The sequence below is a fragment of the Silurus aristotelis genome (assembly GCF_946808225.1).
Source record: "Silurus aristotelis genome assembly, chromosome: 18".
Classification (NCBI taxonomy): Eukaryota; Metazoa; Chordata; class Actinopteri; order Siluriformes; family Siluridae; genus Silurus; species Silurus aristotelis.
In genome coordinates, this window is record NC_139591.1 from 4,466,750 (window position 1) to 4,479,386 (window position 12,637).

General features: G+C 36.7%; 1 protein-coding gene across 3 annotated transcripts in view; it reads left to right on the forward strand.

Annotated features, from left to right (window-relative positions):
- The window catches only part of slc12a2 (solute carrier family 12 member 2), a 58,455-nt gene that overhangs the window by 26,454 nt on the left and 19,364 nt on the right, over positions 1-12,637 (forward strand). For all 3 annotated transcript variants that reach the window (XM_083568105.1, XM_083568107.1, XM_083568106.1), the window contains exons 3-13: positions 847-922; positions 1,788-1,883; positions 5,622-5,761; positions 6,213-6,323; positions 6,420-6,528; positions 6,622-6,746; positions 6,840-6,924; positions 7,342-7,502; positions 7,609-7,716; positions 8,623-8,746; positions 8,822-8,923. In XM_083568105.1, coding sequence (XP_083424231.1) covers positions 847-922; positions 1,788-1,883; positions 5,622-5,761; positions 6,213-6,323; positions 6,420-6,528; positions 6,622-6,746; positions 6,840-6,924; positions 7,342-7,502; positions 7,609-7,716; positions 8,623-8,746; positions 8,822-8,923 — 1,237 coding nt within the window. The remainder of the gene's footprint in view (positions 1-846; positions 923-1,787; positions 1,884-5,621; positions 5,762-6,212; positions 6,324-6,419; positions 6,529-6,621; positions 6,747-6,839; positions 6,925-7,341; positions 7,503-7,608; positions 7,717-8,622; positions 8,747-8,821; positions 8,924-12,637) is intronic.

A 12,637-nucleotide genomic window follows, 5' to 3' on the forward strand; every position in this document is an offset into this window, starting at 1 on the left:
CGTTCAGCAAGGTGGCGCTTTTTGGGAATCTCCACACGCCATTTGTTTTGGTACCTTAAGGGGGGTGGTAGACTAAAAACGAGATTTGACCCTGAATCGAGTCAACAATGAAAATATATAAAATAATATAAAATGTTTTTATATTTTTTTGAGCATGCGAGACGGATATTTGAATCTAGATAATTTCGTCATGTAGTTATTATTAGCTATTTGATTTTATGTGCACTTGGCAAAGGTTTGTTCGTTGATACGTTCTTTTGCACTATTAATGGCAAGGGATAGTGTTTTATGAGCACATGTTCACCGCCACATATTCCCACAGCCAGTGTTTAATTCTGACTACAGTGGAACTAAAACAAACCAAATGGCAACGAAAGAAATAAAATAAATTCCACATGGAAAAGCGATTAATAGGTTTGAAAGCAGTCTAAGTAGCCCTGCTTTGAAAAAATCCTTTGTTTATGAACGAGAGAGGAGAGTATGCTTTCAGTTAAAGCTCTTAGTGCAAGAATAATCTCTGGGCTTTGTCACTTTTTTTTTTTTTGGGGGGGGCACACGTCCAGGCCGTGCTTCCTCGTGCTAAAAATACTCATCATATTCATTTCCACCTACTCACTCGAACACAAAAGCCATATACCAGAACAAGGTGATGGAAAAAAAGCAAAAAAAAAAGCATTCGGTGCATCACAGGGTGTTCATGTCATTATCTGATATTCGCCATCATTCCATTTTAAGCCTAACACCTCACACAGCAGTGTGGAGTGTAAATGACAGATTTTTGGGGGGCTTTGGGGCTTTGCTCGGTTATCTGCATCAAAACCTAACCGCCATCCTTCCTCTACGCAGGTCCGCTGCATGTTGAACATTTGGGGTGTGATGCTCTTCATCCGCATGACATGGATCGTGGGCCAGGCTGGAATTGGTAGGTTCTCGCTGTCTCCGTGCAGCCTATGTGAATTAGATTCACGTCTTAATTCACACGACCTCCACGGCCTTCCATCACCCTGTGTCCGTTCAACATTCCCGCGCTGAACGGCGCTGCAAGGTGGAACCTGCAGCTGAATGTCAAAACACAAAGCCGTTTTCCAGAAATCGTTCCAAGCGCTGACTCTTGGAAGGTGTGACTCATCAGACGCTGTGCAAATGTGTTTGATGGAGAGCAGGAACAAAAAACGCTAACACAGGCCCAATTCCCATTGAAGATCTAGATCATGATTTGAGGGTTGTACTTGTATTAGTCTGTTTTATATACTGTATGGACAAAGGTTTGTGGACACCTGGGCATAAGAACAGTGTGTCCTTTTTGAACATCCCATTCCAGATTTAGACTCCGAGGAGACCTGGGGTAAAGTGTTCCAAATCATCCCAAAGGTGTCCAGTAGGCTTGAGGTCAGAGTTTTATAACGGGCCACTCCATCCCATGTTAAGCAGATCTTCATGGAGTTTGTTTTGTGCACAGAGGCATTGTCATGCTGGAACAGGTTTGGATCTCCTAGTTCGAGTGAATGGAAAATTTAATTCCAACGCATCCAAACACATCCAACACAATAGTGTACCTCCAAGTTTGTAGTAACAGTTTGGGGAAGAACCACATATGGCTGGAGATGTACGGTGTCCAAATACTTTTGTCCATAATATGTATATACTCCAGTTAAAAACACAATCTTATTCCATTTATTTAGCCAGTTGAAAATCTCTTGAAAAATCAAAAAAATTTCAAACTTTTTTTTCCAAAGGGCTCTCCCTCAAGATGCTAGTTTGACTTTATACCTTTTGTTTTCTTGCAGTGTGCTCCTGCATCATTATCGCCATGGCGACCATCGTGACCTCCATCACCGGGTGTTCCACCTCGGCCATAGCGACCAACGGTTTTGTTCGAGGAGGTATCCTGACTCACGTTGCTTCTTTCACACATATTTGACATGATGTACAAAGCTGGAGTGCAAAGACCTTCTCACTTTCTTTCATTATATGAATTTTCACTTGCAGACAAACTGTCACGATCGTCTAATCCATTCTCAGTGAGGCTCTGAACACCGAGTAATCACTCAGAAGCACTGAGAGTTTTTATAGTGTTCTTATACTGTAGTGGATCATGTTCCAAGATCATTTCCGAGCAGATTTTATTGTGCGCACAATTTATTAGTTTGCTGTGTGTGTGTGTGTGTGTGTGTGTGTGTCAGTCTTCTTTTATTTGTATATATTAATACTAGCAGTTTTCCTGGCTCCCGTAGGCCACTTCTACGTCACTAAACTTGCTCTTGCTCACAGAAACCAGGCACCGGATTGGGTTTTTGCACTTGAAGTCCGTCTGTATATTTTATATATATTTTTCTTAATTTTTTTCTTCTTCACCGAAAGTGGGTTAAAGTGTGAAAGCAGCCCAGAAAATATTCATTATTTATATGTGAAAATTAGTTCCTAGCACTCTTGCGGATATTATTTACATTCTAGATTTTTGCCAGTTACAGTATATTATATTATAGTAAAGTGTTTCTCAAGTCTAGCCCATAGTCGACCGAAAGCTCGCCACATCTTCCTAATCCGATAAATTTCATTATCGCTGGAATTCTTCACCTTTATTCTACCAGCATGTCATCATGTCCTCTAGGTAGGTCAGGATATTGCATAAGCACAAACGTGGGTGTCTTAGCTCATGTACGATATTAAGACCCTGCCATTGTAGCTGATGTGTCCTTCAAACATCATGCGCACCAGGTCATAGCGCTCTGAATAACGCAGCCGCTGTGCTGACGGACGAAGCCGGGGTCAAGCCTAAGTGTACTTTGTGGCATGTGATAAGAGTATTTTCATAAGGCAGTGTATCAATTGAGGAAGTGTTCAGGCTTGGAGAGAAGGAGGAGGAGGAGAAATGTGTACTGGGCAGGCGGCGCAAGGTGAAATACGAGACTGGGAGCGAGTCACGGCTGAGTCTGGCCAACACTGCACTAATGGAGAGATCATGAGAAGGGCATAGTGACCTCTGGTATACCTGACCACACTAGACTATTCATAACGGAGATACGCATAACGGCTGCTTTTAATGTAATGTATCTATATCTGATTTCGGGGAATACGGTATGATTTGTTAGTAGTGTTTCCAGAAGATTTCAGTTGATTTACACAGAATAAGTGATCATCATACCAGCTATCGTTGTATTAGTCCCCAAGATGCGACTCTTTACCATATATGCATGTTTATCATACAATACATGAATATCCACATTTCAATCTTATTCCACATTTAGACACCATTTTTTTGTTTTAATAACCTCCACTCTTCTGGGAAGAAGTCAAGAGGATTTTATTGTCATTTCTTCCATACACAGTGGTACACAGTACACGGTGAAAATGAGACGTTTCTTCAGAACCCTGGTGCTGCACTAAACAACATAGAGCTACAACACACAACATAAAGCTACACAACGTGCATCAAGTGCAACCGAGTGCAAACAGTGCAGACAGACAACACAAGACAGTGTGGGACTATACACGTAACACAAGATAGCGGCGACCAGTAAACCTACTGTATACTCTGAATATACAGTACTGTGCAAAGAGGACTATAAAAGACTATTCTACTAGATTTCGGGGTATGCCGGTGGAGGTTTTTGCTCATTCAGCCATAAGTGTTAGTAAAGTCATGTGCTGATGAAGGTGAGGTGATGAGGCCTGGGGTGCAGCCAGCCTTCACATTTATCCCCAAGGTGTTCAATAGGGTTGGGTTTCAAGCTCTAAAGCAGGTATCTCAAGATCTTCCATACACTTACAACCCATGTAAAGCATATCTTCATGAAGCTGGCTTTGTGCACAGGGATATTGTCCTGCTCGGAACAGGTCTGGGTCCCCTTGTTGAAGTGAAGGGAAAATGTATTGCTACTGCACCCAAAGAGCACATATGGCTGGGGAAAGTCCAGAATCCCAATCCTCTTTGTTCCTAAAGTGTACTTGAACATGACCATCACAAGTTTGTGGACATTTCCTAGGCAAATTCACAGGTACACAACTTACCCAAAACTCACATCTAAGCACAGATTTTATTCTTCAGCATTTTAAATTTGAAGGCATGGACGCATTTTGGTTTCAGGAAACAGGAAAGATACCTGGTTGACTTTATATGAAAACATGGTAAAAAGCATGGGGTTATGACCATGTCAGTTTAGACAGCATGTACTGTATATATTCTAGGGTTGTTATTAATAATAAAACATACTTTTGTTATGTTTTTTGTGTGCCATCCTGACCGAATGACTTCAAATACCTAAATATCAATCAAATGTAAATGACATATTCTAGTCCACTTTCGTCTAGTAGTTCCCATTATGAGATTATAATAAACAAAGTTAATTAAACCTAAACCTATTAAAGATTTGAAACCATTTGCGCTCAATTCAAGCTTGAAACAGGCTTGTTTTTTTTTTTATAAAGAAACTACATTTTGTGAATAAATTAGGAAACCTACCAGAAAATAGGATTCATTCTCTTCTGTTTAGTTTGATGTAATATAATAAGATTTACTCAAACAATTTGTAAATTTTCAAGATATTGTATGTGTTTTTTTTTAGTGTAGATAAAATACAAATCTATGGAAGTATTCCCAAAAAAAGCCCGCTTGAATGTAGTCCAATCTAAATATTTCTAAATATATATCTAAAAATTTAGGATGAACTTCAGCACCATTTAGGTTTGGAAAGCTGTACATTGTTATTGCACAATAATTGCTGTTTTTATCTTAATATGGCCGAAACATTGGTTCACTTGCCTTTACACCGTTGTCCTTTGAAGATTAGGCAAAGATTCACTGTTGTTCCAGATTTTCTGTTGGCATGAGGCATGTTCTGTTTTTTTTTTTTTCTGCATACTCAGCAGTACTAATAATAATTATACCATGACCCTCGCCTTATGCCTCAGCCTGTAACTTACTTACTATGACTTTCCTAGAGGATAAAGGAAGCACGTGGATTTTCATTCGTGGGAAAACACAATGGGGTATTACCAAACGTCTTCTGTTGAAACCGATTCCAATCTGCTCAGTGACTTTTTTTGTTTTTGTTGAACGTTTGCTTTCAGCGTGGAAGCGTAATCATATCGTAGCTAGGGATATTTATATTTTCTAAGATTACAGCACAATCTGTCCACACATCAGGTCAGGTTTTGTATGCACAGGACTAGTTTCAGTTTCAAGTAAGGACAAAAAAAACCTAACCGATGCTGTTAGTGTTTTGTCTAGAAACGTTCGCTATGCAGGATATTAAAAACCTTAGCGAATTTGAAGGACGATAGCAGAGTTGGGGTTTAATCAAATTTAGCAGTCGCTCTAATCACAGTTTATATGCCCTGATAGCTGCTGGTGCTTGCAGAGGAGATATTTTCTCGACCTGCACCATAAAAGAATAATAATAACACATTTTTATTTAATTTTTTTGGTATTCCAGAAATTTCTTTTTGGGTGCTTCTCCATTGGATTATGGCCTGATCTATGTGCCAAGTCATTATGCTATTATGATATTCATTTAGAAATGTATCTTAAAAACTTTTCCAAAGACACAGTGCTCAATAACTCAAAGCGTTTCATGCAAATGTTTTCTAATGAAAAGTTTTTTTTTTGTTTTCTCCTGCAGGAGGGGCATATTATTTGATATCGCGAAGTTTAGGCCCCGAGTTTGGTGGATCAATTGGCCTAATTTTTGCGTTTGCCAACGCTGTGGCAGTGGCTATGTACGTCGTTGGCTTTGCCGAGACTGTCGTTGAGCTGCTTCATGTAAGACAATGGTTTTTAATTTATTATTTTTTTTTATTATTTATTTTGTATTTTTTAATGCTCTAATGTTTAAATGGTAGGTATAAAGCTTATTTCCACCACATAAAAAAAGACTAATTGTGATTTCTAGGAATTCTTACTTTTTTTTTTTTTTTTTCCCTCTCACAATTTAGATTTTTCTCGCAATTCTGAATTTCTGAGTTCTTTTTTTTTTCACAACCAAGCAGTAGCTTGAGCCACCACTGCTCCCGCTTTAATGTTACAATGCACCGTGTACATGAAGCTGAGGCTTCAATGGCTGCGTTTGGATAGTTTTTCTCGTAATTCCGAATTTTTTACCACCCTCACAATTCCGTTTGTAAAACCATGCCTAAAATATTCCTATATAAAGCTGTAAAAGAGGGATAACCGATTGACTGGTCTGTTATTAATTAATCTAATCCTGTCACAGGCGTCTAATCTAATCATGCTCGATCAGATCAACGACATCCGAATTGTAGGAATCATCACTGTCATTATCCTCCTCGGAATCTCTGTGGCAGGAATGGAATGGGAGGCCAAGGTGATGCATTTTATTATTTGTATTTATGATCCACTTATTACTCATTTTATGAATACAAATACTTAACATTATGCACTTTTTTTGTTTTTTTCCCAGGCTCAGATCTTCCTGCTGATCATCTTAATCACTGCCATCTTCAACTACTTTATTGGTTCATTTATACCATTAGATTTTAAGAAAGAGCAAGGATTCTTCGGCTATGACTGTACGGTCGTGTCTTTTATACAAACGCAGCTCTAAATAATTCACAGAGGGTTTTTTTCCCCCTCTTGACATGTTATTTTATTGTCCGCTTCAGCCGGCATCCTGGTGGAGAATTTATTACCAGACTTTCGAGGAGAAACCTTCTTTTCAGTGTTTGCCATCTTCTTCCCTGCGGCTACTGGCATTCTGGCTGGTGCCAACATCTCAGGAGATCTTGCGGTGAGGCTGAAAAATGACTGTAGATAAAATAAGAGCTTTGGCTAAAGACCCAGCCGTGTATTTGAATTATTTATGTCTGTTTTGTTCATTTAGGATCCTCAAATGGCAATCCCAAGGGGAACCCTTTTAGCCATACTTATCACCGGCATCGTGTATGTGGGTGTTGCTGTAAGTGCAGGTAAATGGCATTGAGATGAGCTTGTGTTCTACTGTTTCTACATGTTAAAAAATGTTGATTAGAGTATAAAACATTTGAACTGTATTAATTTAAGGTACATTTAAAACAGATAAAAATGTGCGATTAAGTTGCGATTAATGCGTGCTAACTAGCTGCATTGCGGTCCGATTTGATTCAACGCAATACGATTCAGAACGATTTTATGCAATGGAAAAAATATGATTTTATGCAATTCAATGTATAATATTAATATATATTTTGTATGTAATAATTACTTTTTTTAATATATACATATAGAAATGCCTTATGACAGTCTATTGTCTATTGAAATCTACAATTTCTGAAATGTTTGGATCTCTAGCAATTGTCATTGTTCTCTCTCGTCTTATCACGAGCATTGTTTATTTTCTTCACCAGGAGCCTGCATTGTGAGAGATGCCACTGGAATCCCTGCGAACGGCACTTTAATGCAAAATTGCACTGAAGCGGAATGCAGGTTTGGTTTTGACTTCTCCTCCTGCAAGCCTGTTAACCAAACAGAGTCCACCTGTAAGTATGGACTCCACAATAACTTTCAGGTAAGATTATGGCAAGTATTTATATATACTTATATACTTATATATATCTTATACATAAGCTTTTGAAACAAAGTAAAAGTAATACCTTCCTTTTTTCCTGTTAAAGATAATGAGTGTGGTGTCTGGTTTCGGCCCCCTCATCACAGCCGGGATTTTCTCTGCAACCCTTTCCTCTGCCTTGGCCTCTCTGGTCAGCGCCCCCAAAGTGTTCCAGGTGGGTGTCTAACATCCCTGCTGCTAAACTCACATACTGTGAAAGATTTTATTCTTTATCTAAATAAATACAGCGCAATGAAAACAAAACTGTTCTCGTTTTTGCTGTGTAAAAGTGATCTTTTTGAAGTAAACTCTGTTCGAGGACATTGTTGAACACTTTGAGATCTGCTTATCGTAATTTGCCTTAAACTTGACACAATGTTGGCAAAATTCTAGAGATAAAATGTATCCGGCTGCAAAGGTCACATCAGCGGCAAGACAGGGACGGAAGTGTCCTTTTTAGTAAACGCTGTGTTGCATCACAGCCTGACAGACTTGCCATCAGCACAGGATGTTCATCTGCTCAGTATCACAGTGTAACATCACGATGTAAAGTCCATACTCCTGTGACTCGAAGCAGACAGGAAGTTACATCATCAGTTAATATTCCAAAGCGACGCATTATCACAATTTGTGCAAGAAGAAATCAACAAGTTTGTAATTGATTGGTCGATTTTATACTTTATACGTCAGTATTATACTTTTTTACTAGACTTTTCTAGATACAGATTTTTACTAGAAACAGAAACTAAAACTGGTCATTTCAGTTATTTCTAAGTTATGATGGAAATTTTAGCAGCAAAAAGTTTATCAAATATTCAGTTACTTTACACAGAATTTCTCTCAATCTTGCTTTTTTTTTTTTTTTTTTTTTTTAAACAATAAATAAATAAAAATCCAAAAGTTCTTGAGTAAATATCTGTATTTCAAGTCACTGTATAATAAATAAATAAAAAATCCACTGGCATTCATTTGTTGGCTCAAACTTTTTTGTTAAGTTTCTTGATGCATCTGTTTGTTTTCTGCATCGTTTTTTATTTCTTTACTTTTGAATAACACAATTTGATGCTTTTGTTTTTTTCAGGCTTTATGCAAAGACAACATTTACCCTGGCATTGCTGGTTTTGGGAAAGGCTACGGCAAGAACAACGAACCCCTGCGTGGCTACTTCCTCACGTTCGGCATCGCCCTGGCATTTATCCTTATTGGTAGGCAGAGAATTAAGACTTGGGTTGCCCAAATATATAAAAATAGCTTTTAAAACTGTCTCTTTTTGTTTCCAGCTGAGCTGAACATCATCGCACCAATCATTTCAAACTTCTTCCTGGCATCCTACGCCCTTATTAATTTCTCAGTGTTCCACGCTTCTTTGGCAAACTCTCCAGGTAAGGTTTATTAACATGCGTTATGACCATTTCTCCAATTTATCTTTCAGATCAATGTGAAGTTGTGTGTGTGTGTGTGTGTGTGTGTGTGTGTGTGTGTGTGTGTGTGTGTAATTTATTTATTTATTATGATTCAGGACTTCTGTATGTATTATTTGGTGTAATATCAGAAGAAGAATTAAATTAAACTAGAGCTATGAGTGATTTAGATTCTCAGAGATCCATTACAAAAGCCACATTTACAGTGATCTCCACTAATATTGTCACCCCTGGAAAAGAAAATGTGCAAATAAGGCTGTAAAAATTCTTTGTTTTGATTGTACACAATAATGTTCTCCTCTACAAAAAAAACCCCGACAGAATTTTGTTAAATATCTGTGCCACGATTCACAGCTGCCTCTGCTTATATTTAACAAGGTTGCCAGTATTGGTGGATAACACTGCATAAAATAAAGTCAACAGTTGTTAACATTTTATTTATAAAGGTCTCAGGCATTTTGCATATTTTGTTACTTCCTGTTTTTTTAATTTCGGATGTAGCTGTACCGTGAAAATAATAAAAACAATATGATTTGCTCAGCTCCGAAACCCATATTTTATTCACAATAGAACATAAACATATCAAATGCATGTAATGTAAATGCATGTTTATGCAAAGCTTATTGGATAACAAAAAGTATGTCGCTTTTAATTTCACGCACGAATATGAAATATTTTTGAACATTGAACATTTTTTCTTCCTTACCTTATATATTTATATTGTCATATATTATAATAGTGTCATCATGCACACGTCAGAATTTCCGTAGTCGTGTTGACTGATATCTCTACCTCTATCTTTTATCATAAACTGAAACTTTGACAGTATTTAATCTCTGATTTATATTATAATGACTTCTTTTTGCTGTAGAGTTTAAATAGCTTTAATGGTAACATAGACAAGGTCATCATAGTAGGATACTATAATGTTTGTCAGCAAATGTTGTATTTGTGTTCCACGCACATTTTAAGTACACATTTATTCTTTGTGTAAAGAGGTTTGCTCTCCCTCCAATACCAAAGCTCTAGAAGACCACCAGGTATATATCTTTTAATCTAAATCTGACGTTTATGTATCCAGTTTCATGAACATAAAGGGTACAATTTATTGACACAGCATAAATGATAGAACTGTCTCTCTTTCAGTTATTAATAAAATACATTTTGTTGAGCAACCACATTGTACCCTTTATGTAATGTATCTTTGGGTAGCCTTATTGTGTAACAGTTGAGCTGTGTAATTGCTTGACCTTACTAAAAATCCCATTAGCCTAGTACTAGCTCCTTGTCAAAGAATCCCATTTATTTATTGTAACCGCTCTCATATGTATTCTAACTGATGCTAACTCATTTTAATCCAAAGCCGTATTCATGCTTATGCAAACTGTGGCACTGATACATTATACTGTCTGTTTGTTTGGAAAGTTAATAAAAAATATAATGTGCCATTAAAAATGTTTTAGGACAGGAGGTCTTCAAGCCAGGTATAAATTTCTTTAATTTTATGCCTACAATGTGCACCTTGTTTAATTAATCAGCGTCCTCAATAACAAACATCTTGCGTGTGGGTGTTAATTGATTAGTCAACACACGTTTCAGTGCACGAGGAAACTCCTTCGAGGGGGAAGCCGTCTGAAATTGGTTTGACATGATGAAAGTACTTAAGCAGCTGAAAATTTTCATCACCGATGTTTAGTAACGGTGCACTAACGACCTGAAGAGCATCTGGTCAACCAAATTGTTGTATTTTATGCCGTAACTTTCCACAGAATCTACAGAAAGAAATGCCAGAATATGTAACTGTACATAGTAACATATAGTCCGAGGTGGCAAAAGTACACACATCCTTCACTCAAGTAGAAGTACAGATACTCGTGTTTTAAAAGACTCGAGTAAAACTTGATGTACTGACTACACTTATTCACTCAAATGCCTTCAAACGTACTTAAGTATCCAAAGTGCTATGATTTTATTACGGCTATAATTTTCCTATTATCATTTTTTGTCCCAAGACTTTTCCTTAATCAACTCAGTTTATGTAAAAAAGACTCTGTTACTCTTAACACACCAATCTATTACTAGTATTTTATTAATGAGTCAAACACTGATATCTATTAAAATTATCATGAGCCCAAAACCTTCATTTCAACTACAATTCGCCCAAATAAGTCCACAGGTGTTGTGGCGAGTTCGAGTGTGGAGTTTCTTCCATCGTTTATTCCTCTCGAAATGTTCTGTTGAACTGACGCTGAACTGTATGTTGGTGATGAGTAGATACACCAAGCGCCAATCAAAACAAGTTAAAAACGGAGTGTGTGCTCGACCCTGAATAAATAAAAAAAACATCTTATTTCAATATTTTTAACTTTGAAATGTAGTGAAGTTAAAGTCTCCACAAATGAAAATACTTCAGTAAAGTACAGATACTAGAAAAAGATGCTTAAGTACAGTAACAAATACATTCACTACGTTACTTTCCAACACTAACTACAATAGCTGTATATGTATTATTATATTGTTATAACATTTAACTTCCAGTTACATTTACATTACTACAACTGTACACTCATTTTTAGGTACTGTAATCCTATTTTTCATATGTACATAGTGATTTTCTACACGTGTACAAATATACAGGTCTATATTACACATTACACACGTTACTTAGTTATGGTTATTTACAGTTATTTACCGTTTACATTTTAATAGTAAGTTCTTGTTACGCAGTTATACATTTGTAGATATACATGTGTTTATTTATCATCACTGTATAGTTGGTTATATATTTATACTGTCATACAGTTATATAGATATGCAGATGTGTAGTTTCTATGTATAAAGTTACAGATGCACAGAGTGTGCAGTTATTTGGATATACAGATGTGTAGTTTTCATGTATATAGTTACAGATGCACAGATTGTGCAGTTATTTGCATATACAGATGTGTAGTTTCCATGTATATAGTTACAGATGCACAGATTGTGCAGTTATTTGGATATACAGATGTGTAGTTTTCATGTATATAGTTACAGATGCACAGATTGTGCAGTTATTTGGATATACAGATGTGTAGTTTTCATGTATATAGTTACAGATGCACAGATTGTGCAGTTATTTGGATATACAGATGTGTAGTTTTCATGTATATAGTTACAGATGCACAGATTGTGCAGTTATTTGCATATACAGATGTGTAGTTTCCATGTATATAGTTACAGATGCACAGATTGTGCAGTTATTTGGATATACAGATGTGTAGTTTTCATGTATATAGTTACAGATGCACAGATTGTGCAGTTATTTGGATATACAGATGTGTAGTTTTCATGTATATAGTTACAGATGCACAGATTGTGCAGTTATTTGGATATACAGATGTGTAGTTTTCATGTATATAGTTACAGATGCACAGATTGTGCAGTTATTTGGATATACAGATGTGTAGTTTTCATGTATATAGTTACAGATGCACAGATTGTGCAGTTATTTGGATATACAGATGTGTAGTTTTCATGTATATAGTTACAGATGCACAGATTGTGCAGTTATTTGGATATACAGATGTGTAGTTTCCATGTATATAGTTACAGATGCACAGATTGTGCAGTTATTTGGATATACAGATGTGTAGTTTCCATGTATATAGTTACAGATGCACAGATTGTGCAGTTATT